Below are 19,873 nucleotides of genomic sequence, written 5' to 3'. Positions count from 1 at the left end.
TAAGTAAAACTCACCGCCCCTCTCAGACACTGGAACACATCGGATCTGTCAGTTTCAGGCTCTTTGCGACCTATGCAATGACCCCTGAAATGAACAGATCTGCTTTAATAATTTTGGGTTGGGGCATCTTTTGCTTTTTTGAAACCCTAACTTCCTGGGTGGAGACATAGAAACATAGAATGTGACGGCAGATAAGAACCATTCGGCCCATCGAGTCTGCCCAATTTTCTGAATACTTTCATTAGTCCCTGGCCTTATCTTATAGTTAGGATAGCCTTATGCCTATCCCACGCATGCTTAAACTCCTTTACTGTGTTAACCTCTACCACTTCAGCTGGAAGGCTATTCCATGCATCCACTACCCTCTCAGTAAAGTAATACTTCCTGATATTATTTTTAAACCTTTGTCCCTCTAATTTAAAACAATGTCCTCTTGTTGTGGTAGTTTTTCTTCTTTTAAATATAGTCTCCCCCTTTACTGTGTTGATTCCTTTTATGTATTTAAATGTTTCTATCATATCCCCCCTGTCTCGTCTTTCCTCCAAGCTATACATGTTAAGATCCTTTTTTTTTCCGTATATAGTTTTTTATTGAGTTTAACAGGGTAAAATCATACATTATGTCCAGTTGACATTGTAACATGCATAGATCATTTCTTAACAGTATTTAGCAATTTGTTAACCTGGTTAGTTACAAACACGGATAACAGTGAGTATCTACACATAAGTTGTCACATGGTTAGGTTGGTGTATGTCAGCAACGTGGACTGTGGAAGCATCTAGTCGATTGGTATACAAGTACCCGGGGAGCTTACAGGGGAACTTGGGATAGATGGGTAGGGTGGGGAAGGGGGTTCTGAACTTAGGAGCTGGGGACATAAAGACCCCTAGCCTTCCATCACCTTTCTTACTTGTAGCCTGGTTTGCCCTTAGTTAACACATGTTAAGATCCTTTAACCTTTCCTTGTAAGTTTTATCCTGCAATCCATGAACCAGTTTAGTAGTATCAATATCCTTCTGGAGCCTTTGAACCTGGAGAGCTGGGGGTGGATGACACAGGGGGTTGGCACACACTCTCAGTGGCAACTCACTACTCAATCAGCCTGGAATTAATCACATAAGCGGCCTACTTACTGTGGTCACCAACCCTCATAGAAAAAAGTAACACACGTTACCACAGACTACAGGACACAGGAAAGGAAAACTGACAGATTCATACACCTAGCTCAAACACCTAAGCTTCACTGGCTCTGACTACGCATTCCTCAGATGCTAACACTAGCTGTACCCCCACCAGATCACCTGGAACAACAACCAAAAGCTATACTACCATAAAGTGCACCACAGGGAGTGGTGGCAAGGGGTTCCCATGCGATACGGGCTACGAAACCTTGGCATAAGATACATCAACCTAGGCAGACACGGATAATGGCACATAAAGTCCCTCCCTACGGAGGAGGGTAAGACTCTCAGACGCTAGATTAAGGATAGAGACTTCGTAGGTTGGTTCGCCCTTTCTCCTACAATATGTTTAAATTTTTATCTAGCCATGCACAGATTAGCAACAAAAGTATTCCCTCATTGCAGTATGTGTAGTGTCAATTTTGCTTTTCAAATTAATTTATTGAACAACTTTTTGATAAAGATACGATACAACAGTATTTTTGAAACAAAACTATAGACAGCTCAAATATGTTGTAAAGTAAGTGGTGGAGGAAACATTATTGAAGGAAAGCCATCTGTATGTATCGATTTATAAAATCAGTCAATGATCATTCAAATGAAACAATACAATCTCCAGCTGTGAATTTATATTTTTTTAATCCTACTGTAGGTCTTTAATTATTGTTTTTATATACATACATACTGCATCTTATATCCTTTGCATACTTTCCTTTTTTGTCTGGACTAACATAGGTGTTTATATATTTTTTTATCTTTCATTTATATTTTGTGTTTGTAACATGTATATAGAAATCCCAGCTTCCTGAAGTATCTATGATTACAGACAGCTAAAGCTGGGACGTGCATGGAGGGTATTAAAGGGACTCTATAGTCACAAAAACAACTATAGCTTTAACATCTCATACTACTCCAGTCACTGTGCATGTGGACATGTCACGCTGGGCCATGTTTGGAGAAAAAATGTGCAATACCCACAAGTGAATAGGGCAGCGTTCTAATGACACCGAGATCTTAACATTTTGAAAATTGCAGCTAAGGTTAGGGCAGGCTTCTCGAACTTTGGTCTCCCAGATGTTGCTGACATCCATGATTCTCTGGCCATATTTTACATTCAAAGATGAGAGCTCTAGGCCATTAACATCTTGGGCCAGAGCTTGAGATACTTGGTTTAGGGGGGTTTAGAGTTCGGGAAGCCAGTCTCTTGCTGAGTTGAACTACCGTTCCCATGAGGAGAGTTCACAACTGCTGGCATACCAAAACTCAGAACTCATTACAGTAACCTTCCCAAACCAGTGTTAATTTTGTCGACTAACAATTTTAGTCAAATTGTAGATGACTAAAACTGAAATGGCATTTTAGTCAAAAGAATATGACACAAAGAGGCACAGAGGGGCTGAAGAAGGGGCAAAAGAGACAGATGGGGGTTTTAACTAAACCCATTAGATTTTAGTCATGTCGACTAAAACTAAAAAAATTCTGATGACTAAAACGTCTTTTTATTCAAAAGACTATGACTAAAAAGAAATTGACATTTTCCGCCACAATTAACACTGTTCCAAACAGGGGGTCCAACTACACCTCCAGCTGTTCTTTGACTCCACATTCCTTCAACTCTGCCAGCTAACAGCAGGCTTGCACATGCCAAGATCCCCTAAAATACCAAGCAGAGAACGTTCGGCACCACATTCAGTTTTCTTTTAGGGATCTATTAAATGAATATTGGAGTCTATCGGGTTTATTCATGAAACAAATTAGAATGCATACATTTCTTCTAATATAGTAAACTGTGACTGTGACTAAGCTGGAGAATGTTTCTGCAGATGGGATATTCTTTCCTAAAGTTTGCCATTTGTCTTTCAATTCAGTACAATATGGAGTTTAGCAATTAACCCTAAGTGAGTCAGAAATAAGTACCAGTGGAGCAGAAAGTAGTGCGTTATAGTAAAATCTTAACATTTTATTGATGACATAGAAGAACAATGTTTAAATCAGAAGAGTTCTACAATTTTTCTTGAGAACTGGGTAGCCTTCCTGGTCATATCCAAGCGGCGCACCACAGGAATGCACACATACCACGTACAATCTCATGAGGAACAAGCACAATACAAAGCTGTGTGATTTGCTAGTATTCAATTCAGCAATGAGGATCCAACACAGCTCATCACTCTCACTGCCTTCTGCACAGTAGGTAGTGCACAGTTCAGGTTCCTGTAGATTCCAAGAGATTGAATGGAAGATCCAGGCATACCATTTTCTGTACATGTAAAGCTGGAGTAACGGGTGCTTTGTTTACAGGTGCCCAAACATGATCCACTTTAAAAATGCTGCCATAAACCAGAAGAGTAAAAACAAAAAAACTATTTGTCTGCGGCATTTGAGTAAGAGTAAAGCGCTGTTTACAGAGCTGCATGACATTACTGTGAGGGGTACAGCTGTGCACCATATAAATCCCTCCACTCTCAGTGATGGAACACCACAGCATCCCGAGTACATACGCTAATGTAGATAGTACCCCAACTTTAAGTCCCCCCCTAACCATAATTCTTGAAGAGGTAAAAAATGCAACACAGTGAATGACATTCTAATGATGTTCTCTTAGTAATGCAGCCCTGGTACAGAGTCGCTCCAACAGCAACCAACATAAGCTGATTGATGCCATTATTTTATTGGATAATCAAATGCAATGTAATATACCATAGTATTCACTAAAGTAGGAACTTCTAAGAATTCTAAGTGAATTGGAAGTGTGTGAGCTGCATTAGGGAGGCTGTAGTTTAAATTAAGAAGATACTGTGCATTCTTCACTAGATTTGAACTCGTGTTGAGTATTTTATTGTGCTGAATATTTTATTGTATGAACAGTTTTCTTGATCACTGGGTGAGACACGGATTGATAGATATCCCTTGTGATCACTCAAACAGAAAAAATGTAGTCTTCAAGCTTAAATGACCGAGAGCAAAGACTTTACTCCGTAACCTCTTTAACTGCAAAGGAAAGAAAATGGAAAGAAAATGTCAGCATCAGATTGTTACACTGGTGGAACTGACCAAAGATCCAATGATCACCTACCGCCAGGGATGTTAACTTGGTTGGATCTCAATATGTCAGCTTGAATGTTGTCAATCTTCATGTACAATCCGTCCGCATTGTCCTAAGATTAAAAGAACCAAAATCACAAATGTAAAAAAATCTCAAAAGTAAATGAATATCTCTCTATCTACAAATCCTTTATTCTGATGGGTCCAAGCAAGGACTAAACCGGTGATATTATAACCGATTTTTAAAATACATTTTATGTTTATAAGACGACCACTGAGTGCTCTCTGAGGTAATCTATTTTGTGAGGCTGGAGGTGCACTTTCGCAAGGAATTGTGAAAAGTGAGTGCGGGACCATGGAATATATAGCGTCTTTTCCCAAAAATAAGACTGGGTCTTATATTAATCCCTCCCCACCCCACCCCACCCGAAAAACGCACTATGACTTATTTTGGGGGGATGTCTTGTTTCGGGGAAAAATAGTAGCAAGCATGTGCTAGAAAGCAGGTCTAAGTTCGGGGGAATTCCCCCGAACATAGACTGGTTCACTAGGGCATGGAATCCTGCAAATCTATGTTAAGGGAAACTTCCCAGATTAGCGAACTAGCGTAGGGAATCCCGTGAATCTATGTTTGGGTAAAATTCCCCGAACATAGATTAGCGACTAGGGCTTACTTTCAGAGTAGGGCTTATATTACAAGCATCCCCCGAAAATAAGCTAGGGCTTATTTTCGGGGGATATCTTATTTTTGGGGAAACAGGGTATATATATATATTTAAAGTCATGGGCTACTGGCCAGGCCTTAAACGTTACTCATTAATTCAAGCCATAGTATGCACACCAGGGCTAAATATTCCCTAGCCAATGGCTAGTGGAAATTTTAAGCCCTGAAAAGTTCAAGTCCGGAGAGCCATTATATTATGGTGTACAAAGATAAGCCACATTACAGAGCAGCAAACACTATGCAATTATTACTTTACAGCACGGTTAGGAGGACTAGGTTCTATCCGAAAGTTTTGTTAGCTAATCTTAGCTTTTGTGGCAGCATTTCAAACTGTGCTGTTATTAGTGCTGCCACAAGTATGGCATGATCTAGGATCTATAATGCAATTTTTAAAGTCATTCAAACGGTCAATATTTGACATTTGAAAGGTGGAATTCTAAACGCATACTGCTGAAAATGATGGGAATTACAATAACAGGAAATAACTGACTTATGCCTGATACTGCGTAGCATAGTACACCTTGTTAACTCTGTTATATGTCACACAGCGTTCAATGGAGAGACATAAAACAAAAACCCACACACTTAAAGGGTTAATACCAGAATTGACAAGGAAATCTAGTTTGTGGCCTAAAATGTTAAAATCTCTGGATAATGAATAATTCTACGAATGTCAAACAGTGGTAAAAAAAAACAACAATTACCAGAAGCATCTGGAAGAGGTTCTCCCCGATCGCTTTCGTCACTTGATCTTCAACCACGGGAAACGACAATACAAAATACTGAAAGGTTTATAAACATGTAATCAATTAACAGCTCAAGGAGATCATTCAGCAACTAGTTAGTAGGTGCCCAGGTGTCTTTCTGGCCCTCTCCAGTGGATGTTTCTAATTATGCATGTTTTCAGGACATTATTTTAGCAGTTGGCTTGTAATTTTAGTGATTCTGAAGAGCTGCATTAATACCAGTGCCATAAATACAGGTAACACATGGAGGTAAGTCGGCAACTGTGCCAGGGGCGCAGAGAGCTTGTTAGCATTGTACCCCTCTAACTAGTGTTTCGAAAAGCAACAGTCTGTCACAACCCCCCGTGGGCCTTAAATCTATAAACATCCCTTCAAGCTCCGAACACACACTTTCAATCTAATCAACTAATCCACCCCTGCCCCCTCCCCCCCCCAATCTCCCACTTTCATTGCTATTTACCATCAGGGTTATTCACCAAAGTGAGAATTTAAAGGTTAAAATACCCAATCTCGAAAACCTCTTTAAGTCCGCTATCCTTCCAAGTCAGCTACCTTGGCTTAAAATTTGAAATGTGAAACGTCTGTGATGGACGTTTGGAATGTGGGACGGAAGTGGGCGTGTTCCGACTTTCAGTTGGTGTAGAACAGGGGTAGGCAACCTTTTAGCAGCACTGTGCCGATACAGGATTGTGATGTCCCGTAGCGTGCCGGTCCTATTTTTTTTTTTTTTCAATTGAGGGGTGTCTGCTGCCGTATTCTGCTTGTGTTCTTTTGACTGTAATTGCTTTGTATCGTTGTATTTGTGCGTATAAGCAGGGCCGTCTTTAATAGTGACTGGACCCTGGGCAAAGCATTTGCTTGGGGCCTCCTGGCCCCTGTCCCCCCTCCTCAGGCATGCAATCACGTCCTCCATCTCAACACAGTGGCGGACCTAAAGTAGAGAGGTGCAAGAATTTTTGGGGGTCTCCCTGTTGCACGGGTGATTAAAAGGTAGATCCCCATCATTCATGCAACTCCAGAAATGCATTGACAGCTGGGGCTCTACCATTTACCCATGTTTGCAGGTCTGTATTTAGCACTAAGCAGTTTTTGTGTGTTTGAATGTAAACAGGTTTTTGTATAGAATAAGTTTGTATGTGGTGTTGGCGTGAGTGCAAGCATGTATTTGTGTAGTGTTGGTTTTTGAATTCAGGGGTGAATTTACATATAATTTTGGTGTGTAACACAGACATGTGTTTGTACGTAGTGTTGAAATTTGAATGCAGGGGTGTATTTGTGTGTAGTGTTAGTGTGTGAATGCTGAGATGTATGCACATATACACGCACACACACACACACAGATCTATACACACTGAAATGCACACACACAGATACACACACAGACATACTGACACACACACGCAGACATACAAACATACTGACACACACACAGACATACTGACACACACAGACATACTGACACATGCTGACACACAGACATAATGACACACACACAGATATACTGACACACAAAGACATGCTGACACACACAGATGACACACACACAGACATACTAACACACACACTGACAGACATACTGACACAGACATACACTTTAAAACCCACCGTCCAGTTTCCTACCTTTCCTGCTGGTGGCTGAAGGTGTTGGGAGTTGGAGTCTAGAGCTCTCGGCCAGCCCCCCTCCAATCAGCCTACTCTTCTTTCCCTCGCGCTCCTCTCTTTGTGGGAGGAAATGATGCGCGGTCGTCACTTCCTCCCAGCCTGCTGCCGAAAAGCAAGGGGCCCGCTCGCTCTGTTAAAGCGCCTCAGCGTGCGACGGGGTCCCTGCTGACAGAATCCCACCGGGTGGTCCTTTGCGCATGGGCCTCCTTAGTGTGCGGATTACCGGCCAGAGGGTAAGAAATAGTTGAGGCCAGCAGGGCTCACGGTGCAGCTGGCCAGTTTGCCCCGCGTTAAAGACGGCCCTGCGTATACGAGCTATTATATTGTATATGTTCATGAGTAGTTTATGGTATTGTGTATGATACATATGAATGTGGGCTGTGTATGGGGGCTGCTTGTGGAATTGTGTATGTGTGTTGATGGATATGTCACAGTGTGTGTTTGGTAGTGTGTGGGGGCTGTTTGGGGTATTGCATGTGGGGTTGTGTGCATGTATTTGGATTGTTAGTGGTGTTTCGTTTGTGCAGATTGTGTGCATGTTTGTGTGTGGGCTGTCATTATTTGTATGAGGGGAGGGTTATTTTGCATTTCTGTGTATATCTAGCAGTGTGGGTGCCTTCCAGTGGGGACTAGGCCGGCCATGGGAATGTCAAGGATAGGAGCTGCAACAGCAACTGCGAGCTGCTCTACTACAGTGTGGATTCCTATTCAGAAGTGCTGGGAGGAAGTGATCTGAGATTACTTCCTCTACGTGCTGCAATGTATAAATTGAGGATTGTCCTTCACTACCTTTTCAGATTAGCAGATATCTAAAATTGTACTGGGACTCCTGATAGGCCAGAGCCTGTTTGACTCTAGCAGCCTTGAGTGCTGTGCAAAGACACCTTGAGTGCCGTGCATGGCACTTGTGCCGTAGGTTGCCTACCCCTGGTGTAGAATGTATGTTTAGGTTATTTTTAGTACTGATTGTGAATGACCCGGGGCAGAAGAAGAAGCAGAGACACTCACAGGAAATTCCTGTACTGCCATGTTGTGGATCCAAAAAGTCTACAGAATCAGCAACCGGAAGCGGAATTACCGCCATATTGGATGTGTTGGAAAACGCAGATTACGAACTAGTTATACACATTTGTAGCCCTTAATTCATATGCACCTGAGGAAGTCCCAGGAAACCATTGAAACACAATGTGCCAATATCAGATGCCTTGTGGAATTCTGTTTTACGTGCTTTTTGTTTGTTTCAATAAAGTTAAATTCATTCTCTTATTTTGCATCCTTTATTTACCTGAAAACACCTTGAGCAGTTAGTGAAACCATCTAAGTACCAAACCTTCCATCTATTCCTACAGCTTGGTGAAGTGCAGCATAGGTTTACAGCCAACAGATAGGCTCAGAAAATTGTGAATTCTTCCAAAAAACAATCTTGTCATTTTAAAATGAGTAAACATACTACACCATGATGTTCTTGTATTTGTGTATTATACAAGCTATATAATCAATACCATACTGTAAAGTCTGTCTGCCTGCTATTCTCTATAGGTAACTTTTTTTATAAATATAGATTGGCTTGCTATGCCTTAACAACTACTGGTATGGCAAACATATCAAAAGATATAGATAGATAGATGCATGGCATGAGAGAGAACTGCACATATTTATATATAAAAAAGTCATATATAACGTAAAAGAAACATGCTGGTTCACATTTGCTAGCTCAGCTGACAGGTCCTATTATTGAGTAAACGTCAAACTGTGACTCAATGCAATTGTCTAGGCTTGAGAAGTAGTAGGTATTATTAAGAGGCAGGCTAAGTAATCATAACTACTAATGTATACAGGCATTGCACATAATAAGACAGCAAGCTGTAGACCTGGTGAGTATCAGAAAAAACATAGGTGCTCAATGTCACGCTAGCTGCAACTGCTTAATCTGGAGGTAACTGTTAGCCATTGTGTGCACCTTTACTGAATAACCTTGTCTAAGTGGGAGTTGTCAGAACGATACAGTGAATTTCAAATTTTAGGCAGACATTGTGCGTTGGTGTAGGTGAACACACAGACCTGATTTACAAATCTCACTGATGCCTCTGCTAAATTATGCCAACAGGTCATTTAAGGGAAATCCTGTAGACTATCCAAGTAGTCCATGGTGGACCTCTGGACCCTTGAAGATCATCCCTGGTTACCTAGTGGCTGAACCAGTGAGATAAGTCAACATTGTTTAAACATGAGTCCCATGGTTAGCAAGTTCCATTCCTAAAAATGAATAATTGGATTTGCTATGTTCCTATGAGCAGATCGTGAAAGCTTACAATGCTATTGAAGCCCAAAGTCAGTATACTGCCTCACCTCTACAGCAAGGCTGGCTTGTCTCTGGCTCTCCATATGATCCTGGTTTCCCATTGCAAAGAGCAGATTGTGTATCACTCGGAGCTGTATCAGTTCATGGCAAAGCTCTGTGGATTCCCGAGCCAACATTCTAAAAACAGAATCATTTATATAATAATAGCTCTGGACATGAACTAAAATATACTGATCTCTTCAAACTCTACAGCAATTTGTATCTTTTTACCTGTAACATGAGGCTAGCAATGCAATGTCCTTTCTTTTAGTTTTAAACATTATTAATGAACCTCAAATTGGAAAAATCTACAATGTTACACCAGCTTAATTCATTCCTTGGATGCTGATCACACATCTAGCATTTCCAAATGATAAATCTTAAGGGCCATTTATAGCAACCCATGTTTGCTGTCAGTGTCCTTAACCCCTTAAAGACACATGAGGATAATAATCCGTCATGATTCCCTTTTATTCCAGAAGTTGTGTCCTTAAGGGATTAGACGAGAACGAGTATGTCTATGTTTATATTTATTGAAGGCCAAGTTGCATGACATCTTTGTGCTCAGGAAAAAAAGGTCAAGTTGCCCTGTGACAAAACTTTGTGTGATAAGATTCTGTGGACAGCCAGGTCCAGGTTTCCTGGATATTGGCTGTGCTAATCCTAACCTTTCTAGTCAGATGAAACCATGAAAAAGCTTTAGAATTAATAGTTGGTCAGTGCACTAGCTGCACCTTACATTGCCTGACCTCTGGAGACTGAAAGGCTCTGTAGGTTTTAGAAACAAGTGGCTTGTGGCAAGTGTCAGGATCGGGACAGGGATCCAACACGCAGAGTACAAACAGTAGCCAGATACGTATACCGGACCTTAGAATGGCCGGACTAACGTAAGTAGTACCGTATAGAATGGTCAAAGACAAGCCGAGGTCGAGGGTAACAGAAGACAGGTAAGCGAGAGACAAGCCGAATCAAGGGTAACAGAGATAAGCAGAGTAAGGTAAACAAGCCGGGTCAAAACCAAAAGGGATAATAGAATACACAAGCACTGAGTGACTAGAACAAGCTAGAACCACGACAGGGCAATGAGCTAATGAAGGAAGCTCTGTTAAATACCCTGTTCAGAGCAGTAACCACACCTCCGAGACGTCCTGATTGGTCCTGCAGCGATTGACTGACAGGTCGATCCGGGGGAGTGTCCTGATGATGACTTCCTGCCTAGATGGTGTAAAAGGCAGTCACTCCCTCGCGGCCGGCCTTGCATGACCGGATAGACCGCGGGGAAGGGAGTCATCAGACCGTCTGGATGGTGGAACAGCTAAGTCTCTACCTCTTTTGTAGGTAGAGACCACAGGTACCCTGACAGTACCCCCCCTCTCAGATACGCCCACCGGGCGGAATGAACCGGGACGAGATGGGAAGCGAGAGTGATACGCCCTGCGGAGACGGGGAGCATGAACATCCTCCTGAGGTACCCAACTCCTCTCCTCAGGACCATATCCCTTCCAATCAACCAGATATTGTACTCTCCCCCGGGAGATTCGAGAATCAATAATAGAGTTGACCTCATACTCCTCCTGACCCTCCACCTGAACGGAGCGAGGAGGGGCTATTGTGGAGGAAAATCTGTTACATATGAGTGGTTTCAGCAATGAAACGTGAAACGAGTTCGGAATGCGTAAGGTATTAGGAAGAGCTAAACGATACGCAACCGGATTGATACGGGTCAGCACCCTGTAGGGTCCAATATAACGAGGAGCGAACTTCATGGAGGGCACTTTTAAACGGATGTTCCTCGTGCTCAGCCATACCCTATCACCTGGAACAAAGACCGGAGCCGCCCTTCTACGTTTATCAGCGTGTTTCTTGACCAACATAGAGTTGTGCACAAGGATTTGTCGAGTTTGATCCCACAACTTCCTCAAATTGGCAACATGAACATCAACCGACGGCACCCCCTGGGAAGGAGAATCCAAAGGAAGAATAGACGGATGAAAACCATAATTCATGAAGAAGGGGCTTGAATGAGTAGAATCGCAAACGAGATTGTTGTGTGCAAACTCCGCCCAAGGAATCAAACCGACCCAATCATCCTGGTGTTCAGAAACAAAGCATCGTAAATATTGTTCAATTTTCTGGTTGGTACGTTCAGCAGCTCCGTTAGACTGAGGATGATAGGCAGAAGAAAAGTTTAATTTAATACCAAGTTGAGAGCAGAAGGACCTCCAAAAGCGGGAAACAAATTGGGAGCCTCTGTCCGATACAATCTGAGAGGGTATCCCATGTAGGCGAAAAATCTCCTTGGCGAATATCTCTGCCAATTCGGGAGAAGACGGAAGTTTAGGCAGGGGAATGAAGTGTGCCATCCTAGTAAACCTGTCAACCACGGTGAGGATAACAGTCTGTCTTTTAGAGATAGGTAGATCGACAATAAAGTCCATGGCCAAACAGGACCATGGTTTCTCTGGAACCTCCAAGGGTTGCAGGAGTCCACATGGAAGCGTATGGGGTTGTTTGGTTTTAGTACAAACTTCACATGCAGCGATGAACTCCTCAACATCCCTCCGTAAAGTAGACCACCAGAAGTCCTTAGAGATCAAGGCGTAAGTTTTGCGAATACCAGGATGTCCCGCCATCTTGCTATTATGTAAACACTGTAAAAGTTCCAGTTGAAAAGCAGGAGGAACGAAATGACGACCCGCAGGGGTCTGTTTAGGTGCGAGATGTTGCAACTTAATGATCTCGGCCAGTAATGGAGAATGAATCCTGAGATTCGTATTAGCAATGATATTGCACTTCGGAACTATAGAAGAAAGAACTGGTTCAGGTACAGTAGAAGGTTCATATTGGCGAGATAATGCATCGGCTTTAGAGTTTTTAGAACCAGGTCTGTAAGTCAGTACATAATTGAAGTGAGTCAGGAATAAGGACCAACGAGCTTGTCTAGAGGATAAGCGCTTAGCCTCCCCAATATATGACAAGTTTTTGTGGTCTGTCAAAATCGTAATAGGGTGTAGGGTCCCCTCCAACAAATGTCTCCACTCCTTTAAGGCTTTAATGACTGCTAACAGTTCCCTGTCTCCGATGTCATATCTGCTCTCAGCCCCAGAAAGTTTCCTGGAAAAAAAACCACACGGGTGTAATGGTTTATCTACCCCTAATCTTTGTGACAGAACCGCACCTACTCCTGTCTCAGAGGCATCGACCTCGAGTAGAAACGGCAAAGTCGTATCAGGATGGACTAATATTGGAGCAGAAGCAAAAAGTTCTTTGAGCCTCTTGAAAGCAGCGAGAGCTTCAGGAGACCACGTCTTAGTTTCTGCCCCCTGTTTGGTCATATTGGTAATGGGCGCAATAATAGACGAGTAACCCTTAATGAAGCGCCTATAATAATTGGAGAAACCAATAAACCTCTGAATAGCCTTGAGTCCCTTAGGTAATGACCAATCTAAAATAGACTGGAGTTTGTCAGGGTCCATCTTAAAACCTTCCCCAGAAATCACGTAACCAAGAAAATCTATCTGAGACTGATCAAAGCTGCATTTTTCCAATTTACAGTATAGACCATGTTGCAGAAGTTTCTGTAATACCGCTCTGACCTGTCTATGGTGAGTTTCAATCTCCCTAGAGTGTATCAGTATGTCGTCTAGGTAGACAATGACACAATCATGTTGAAACTCCCTAAGTACCTCATTAATCAGATCCTGAAATACTGCAGGAGCATTGCAAAGTCCAAACGGCATAACTGTGTATTCATAGTGACCGTACCGAGTATTGAACGCCGTCATCCACTCATGTCCCTGCTGGACTCTCACCAAATTATATGCCCCTCTGAGATCAAACTTGGTGAAGATTTTGGAGCCCTTAAGACGATCAAATAACTCGGTAATAAGTGGAATAGGATAGGCATTTCTGACAGTTATTTTATTCAAGCCTCTGTAATCGATACAAGGTCTCAGCGTGCCATCCTTTTTCTTAACAAAAAAGAACCCAGCCCCGGCCGGGGAAGAAGACCTCCTAATGAATCCCTTTTCTAAATTCTCCCGAATATACTCCTCTAGAACCAAGTTTTCCTGAACAGACAAAGGATATACATGGCCCCTCGGAGGCATAGTCCCAGGTAGAAGCTTAATTTTACAATCAAATGGCCTGTGTGGCGGCAAAGAATCGGCATTCTTCTTGTCAAATACTGCCTTTAAGTCTAGGTAAAGGTCTGGTATCTGTCTTTCTGTGGACTGAATAGGAGTCTCAGGTATGTTAACATTAGCTAATGGAGAAACCTTGCATAAACACCTATCCTGGCAACCCTGGCCCCACGAGAGTATCTCCCCTAACTCCCAATCGATAATAGGGTTATGTTTCTTCAACCATGGGTACCCCAGAACTATGGGAACGGAAGGGGATGAAATGAGCAAAAGAGATAAATTCTCCACGTGTAGGATACCAACATTTAAACTAATGGGTATGGTTTCACGAAAGATAACAGGGTCTAGTAGTGGTCTACCATCTATGGCCTCAACGGCCAAGGGTGTCTCCCTTAGCTGGGATGGGAAATTGTTCTTAATAGCAAAGGCTTGGTCGATAAAATTCTCAGCAGCACCGGAATCTATCAATGCCATAGCCCTTACTACTTCCTTCTCCCAAGTTAAGGAAACTGGTAGCAGAAGCCTGTGATCTTTATAATTAGGAGTAGAGGACAAAATAGAAACACCCAAGGCTTGTCCTCTAGAGAGACTTAGGTGCGAGCGTTTCCCGGACGGTTAGGACAGTTCGAGAGTAAATGACCCTTGGCTCCACAATACATACACAAACCCTCTCTTCTCCTGTACTGTCTTTCCTCCTCAGAGAGGCGGGTATAACCTATCTGCATAGGTTCAGGAAGCAAAGATACCGTGGAGTCAGGACTTGGAAAAGCGGGGGCTAACCTAAAAGAAGGTCTCCGGTTCCTCTCTCGAGTGTTCTGTCTCTCTCTTAAACGTTCATCTATACGAGAGATGAACGAAATTAAATCTTCTAAATTCTCAGGGAGTTCTCTGGTAGCAACCTCATCAAGGATTACTTCAGATAGGCCATTCAAAAATACATCCATATACGCCTGCTCATTCCACTTGACTTCTGACGCCAGAGACCTGAACTCTAGTGCATAATCCACCAGTGTTCGGTTCTCCTGTCTCAGGCGCAACAGTAATCTGGCTGCATTAACCTTTCTACCTGGAGGATCAAATGTTCTTCTAAAAGCAGCTACAAATGCGTTATAGTTATACACTAATGGGTTATCGTTCTCCCATAGTGGGTTGGCCCATCTCAGAGCTTTCTCAATAAGTAGGGTGATAATAAATCCTACCTTTGCCCTATCTGTAGGATAAGAGCGGGGTTGCAATTCAAAGTGGATACTAATTTGGTTTAAAAAACCACGACACTTCTCAGGAGCCCCACCATAGCGTACTGGGGGGGTAATGCGAGAAGAAGCACCCACTGTGGCTACCTCTAGACCTAAACTGACAGGAGAAACAAGGGTATTACGTATCTCCTCTGGTGGGTTATTGGCATGAGATAATAGAGCCTGTAGCGCAAGCGCCATCTGATCCATTCTGTGATCCATGGCTTCAAACCTAGGATCAGGAGAAGCCAGCTGACTGTTTGTACTTGCAGGATCCATTGGCCCTGTCGTAATGTCAGGATCGGGACAGGGATCCAACACGCAGAGTACAAACAGTAGCCAGATACGTATACCGGACCTTAGAATGGCCGGACTAACGTAAGTAGTACCGTATAGAATGGTCAAAGACAAGCCGAGGTCGAGGGTAACAGAAGACAGGTAAGCGAGAGACAAGCCGAATCAAGGGTAACAGAGATAAGCAGAGTAAGGTAAACAAGCCGGGTCAAAACCAAAAGGGATAATAGAATACACAAGCACTGAGTGACTAGAACAAGCTAGAACCACGACAGGGCAATGAGCTAATGAAGGAAGCTCTGTTAAATACCCTGTTCAGAGCAGTAACCACACCTCCGAGACGTCCTGATTGGTCCTGCAGCGATTGACTGACAGGTCGATCCGGGGGAGTGTCCTGATGATGACTTCCTGCCTAGATGGTGTAAAAGGCAGTCACTCCCTCGCGGCCGGCCTTGACCGGATAGACCGCGGGGAAGGGAGTCATCAGACCGTCTGGATGGTGGAACAGCTAAGTCTCTACCTCTTTTGGAGGTAGAGACCACAGGTACGCTGACAGCAAGAAGGTTAATGTCTCACCTCTCCCACCAAAGTCTTCAGGGGAAAGGTTCTATGGACAGCTCCTGCTTTGATATACAAAGTGTATAGGAAGAAAGATACAACACACGCATAAAAGGTGCAATGTGGAATAAAGAGTAAATAGCCGGCTCGCGTCAGGGCTTGAATGGTAGTGAAAAGGAACTCCAGAGGGATCCGGGAACTCCTGAACTATTCACAGCAGCAATGCTGTGCACGGTTCTGGATAGTAAAGGTTTGACACATGCCCTTTATTTCAGCTAACTTGCAGCCAGCAACCACTCTCAGAGTCAATTTGGCACATTTACCATTATGCAATTAAGTTGTGATGGTGTTTAGAGGCACCTTTTAAAGCAGATCAATCCAACATGCCATGTAAGACAGTGCTACAGGAATAAACTTATAATGTGTCTATTATTCATTGTGGGATTCTGATTTTCTTTCCGAATAATTCATACCCAATAGCTTTGGCAGCCGCTGCTTGCTGTATGAAGACTGGCAGGGATTCTGTCATTTGGGCAACATTTGGATCTGTGACACAAAGAAACAAGAGAGTAGTAAAGAATTCCATACATGTTTACTGTGTATACTTATATCCTCAAACATGTCAACAAGTTTCAATTAACTTCCACGAGAACAAACGAAATTGAGTAGTATTACATTAAGATAACATAAAATCATAGTGAAGAGGTTGTAACTATGTTATCAAAGACTCATTCACGCACCAGCAAAAAGGTTTCTTAGCCAAACATCTCTGCCTAACAACAGCCAACAGATAAAGGGAATAGGCAGGTACACAAAGCAGCAATCATGATAATATAGATCTGCATGGATGTATGTAAAAAACCCGCAAACAAAAGCAGAACACAAATTAAACACATATTATTGTGCAAGGGACTTGTTTAGAGTTCAATACATGTTAAGTTTGGTTCTGTTTTGTATTTTCCCTTTTTAAACATTTTATTGAAATCAGCAGTTTTATTCACACATTGAAGAACTCCAAAAATAGGACATAAATCAGAATGTCAATTACGATACATTTGTCACTATATACAGTATCTCACAAAAGTGAGTCTGCCCCTCACATGTTTGTAAATATTTTATGATATCTTTTCATGTGACAACACTGAAGAAATGACACTCTGCTACAATGTGAAGTAGTAAGTGTACAGCCTGTATAACAGTGTAAATGGAAATAACTTGACACACAGCCATTAATGTCTAAACCGTTGGCAACAAAAGTGGAAATGTCCAAATTAGGCCCAATTAGCCATTTTCCCTCCACGGCGTCATGTGATTTGTTAGTGTGTGTTAAATTTGGTGTTATCACTCTCACACTCTCTCATACTGGTCACTGGAAGTTCACCATGGCACTGTTGGCAAAGAACTCTCTGAGGATCTAAAATAAGAATTGTTGCTCTACATAAAGATGGACTAGGCTGTAAGAAGATTGCCAAGACCCTGAAACTGAGCTGCAGCACGGTGGGTAAGACCTTACAGCGGTTTCACAGCACAGGTTACACTCAGAACAGGCCTCGCCATGGTCGCCCAAAGAAGTTGAGTGCATGTAGGGTATGATACACTTTGCCTATATTTACCCAGGGCTTAAGATACAGATGACTGGCTGGCCAGTCTGTTTGACATTGGTTAACATGTCAGCTATTTGCAATAATATATTTTATCTATATCCAATGCTTAGTGAATACCCCTAGACAATTAAAAGCTGTAGAACATTGTGTAACAAGTCACAGGCGTTAAGAGCTGTGGAACATCATGTAACAAGTGATAGGTGTTATATCCTGTATGTTTCTGTCTGTCGGCCTTATTTCATGTTTTTCTCCCTTTGATCAGAACTGCATAGTAATGTATAATTTATAACTTAGTAGTAAATATCTTTAATTCGTAGTGCGCATGCATATTAGTTTAAAGTGCGTAGTTATAATAAAATTTAACTTTGAGCAAGGCCCGAACATGAAGATACACCTGCAAGCTTGCTATAGGTTAAGATGTTAAGATAAGATAGATGATTTTATTAAGATTGGATAATGCTTGTAACGACTACCCCTGTTTCCTGCTGTATAAAACTTGTTACACGGCTCATTAAAGGCTCAGAAGTCACTCTGAACCTTACTTTGTCTTATCTCGTTCATTGGGGCAACTGACCATATGGTTTGGGGAAAAGGAGAAATACAGAGAGTTGCAAATTGATACAAAACTCCATGATAAGGGAAAATTCCCGACAGAGAAAATGCCTCACTATCAGTGCACGTGCTCAGCGTCATATCCAGAGGTTGTCTTTGGGAAAGAGACGTAGGAGTGCTGCCAGCATTGCTGCAGAGGTTGAAGTGGTAGGTGGTCGGCCTATCAGTGCTCAGACCATACGCCGCACACAGCATATTGAGCATCTGTGGGGCCTCCTCAAACGAAAGGTGGGGGAGCGCAAGGTCTCTAACATCCACCAGCACCGTGATGTCATCATGGAGGAGTGGAAGAGGACTCCAGTGTCAACCTGTGAAGCTCTGGTTAACTCCATGCCCATGAGGGTTAAGGCAGTGCTAGAGAGTAATGGTGGCCACACAAAATAATGACACTTTGGGCCCAATTTGGACATTTCCACTTAGGGGTGTACTCACTTTTGTTGCCAACGGTTTAGACATTAATGGCTGTGTGTTGAGTTATTTTGAGGTGACAGCAAATTTACTGTTATACAGGCTGTACATTTACTACCTTACATTGTAGCAGAGTGTCATTTCTTCAGTGTTGTCACATGAAAAGATAAAATATTTACAAAAATGTGAGGGGTGTACTCACTATTGCGAGATACTGTGTGTGTGTGTGTATATATATATATATATATATATATATATAGATAAATATATATAACTATACCAGGATTAGGCAACCTTTGGCACTCCAGATGTTGTGGACTACCTCTCTCATGATGTGTTGCCAGCATTATGGCTGTAAGAGCATTATGAGAGCTATAGTCCACAACATCTGGAGTACTAAATGTTGCCTACCCCTGGATTTTACAATACGTGTTCTAATATTTTAAAATAATTATACAATCTATCTAAACATATAACACTGGCAACAGTGGTTCTCATATGTGAGTGGTTGATCATATTTAGACCTGAAGATTGGGGATAAGAGAAGTAATTACACTGAGCTGGGAGTATGGCGAACTAATGGGACAATGTAACATACACCATCCCATCTCTTTATCTAGGATCATTACGTCAATGGCCAGCTTCGGTCAGACTAAAACACGCATTATTCCCAAACTGGGAAAGTATGACCAAAGCCAAGATGAGACAATCTGCAATGACTGTTGGAGTACACATTCCATCACCCGTAGTTCTCTAGCTAGTAAAAGTACAATTCCCATAAGGCTCAGTCAGCTTGTGTCAGGGCATATGTTACCAATGGGCTGCAGCTGGTGAATAGCTATATCTGGAGAATGAGCTACTGGCTACGCCTGCCTTACAGTCACGCAGTGCAGCAAACCATACAGTGTGAAACAACTAAATGACCAATGTCTTCTTTTACTGCCCAGCAATAATACATACCGTCTAGGATCTGGGGTCTAACTTTACTGCTCTCCTTCCGGGAAGGTCTCAGTAATGCTACTAATCCTTTTAAAAGAGCCGGACGGACCTCGGTGCACATTAGATACTTGATGAGTTGCAGGGCTGAAATTAAAATGATGCTTTATATTTCACTCAGTGTTTTAGAAAATACAGAAAATATATGTATTATATTATCACAAAACAACAAATGTCTTCCATGTACCAACTGGGTGTTACATCTGTAAAACCTTTATTTCAACAGCTGCTGTTTTGCTAAGATGGCCATCCCCAGATTTACTTATTTACTTTATCACCCCATTTCGATTGCTTGGATCAAACATCTCTTCTAAAACATATTTAACAC

General features: G+C 42.3%; 1 protein-coding gene across 2 annotated transcripts in view; it reads right to left on the bottom strand.

Annotated features, from left to right (window-relative positions):
* Positions 1-3,894: 3,894 nt before the first annotated feature.
* ARMH1 (armadillo like helical domain containing 1) overlaps positions 3,895-19,873 on the bottom strand; it is a 58,607-nt gene continuing 42,628 nt past the window's right edge. For both annotated transcript variants that reach the window (XM_063427174.1, XM_063427175.1), the window contains exons 7-12: positions 19,510-19,632; positions 16,399-16,471; positions 9,705-9,834; positions 5,652-5,729; positions 4,255-4,336; positions 3,895-4,169 (exon numbers count right to left, since the gene is read on the bottom strand). In XM_063427174.1, the coding sequence (XP_063283244.1) occupies positions 4,150-4,169; positions 4,255-4,336; positions 5,652-5,729; positions 9,705-9,834; positions 16,399-16,471; positions 19,510-19,632 (506 nt within the window). In that variant the 3' untranslated portion in view covers positions 3,895-4,149. The remainder of the gene's footprint in view (positions 4,170-4,254; positions 4,337-5,651; positions 5,730-9,704; positions 9,835-16,398; positions 16,472-19,509; positions 19,633-19,873) is intronic.

This window comes from Pelobates fuscus, chromosome 7 (genome assembly GCF_036172605.1).
Source record: "Pelobates fuscus isolate aPelFus1 chromosome 7, aPelFus1.pri, whole genome shotgun sequence".
In the NCBI taxonomy this organism is placed as follows: Eukaryota; Metazoa; Chordata; class Amphibia; order Anura; family Pelobatidae; genus Pelobates; species Pelobates fuscus.
The sequence above is the reverse complement of the archived record's forward strand: the minus strand, read 5'-3'. Positions and strand labels throughout refer to the sequence as shown.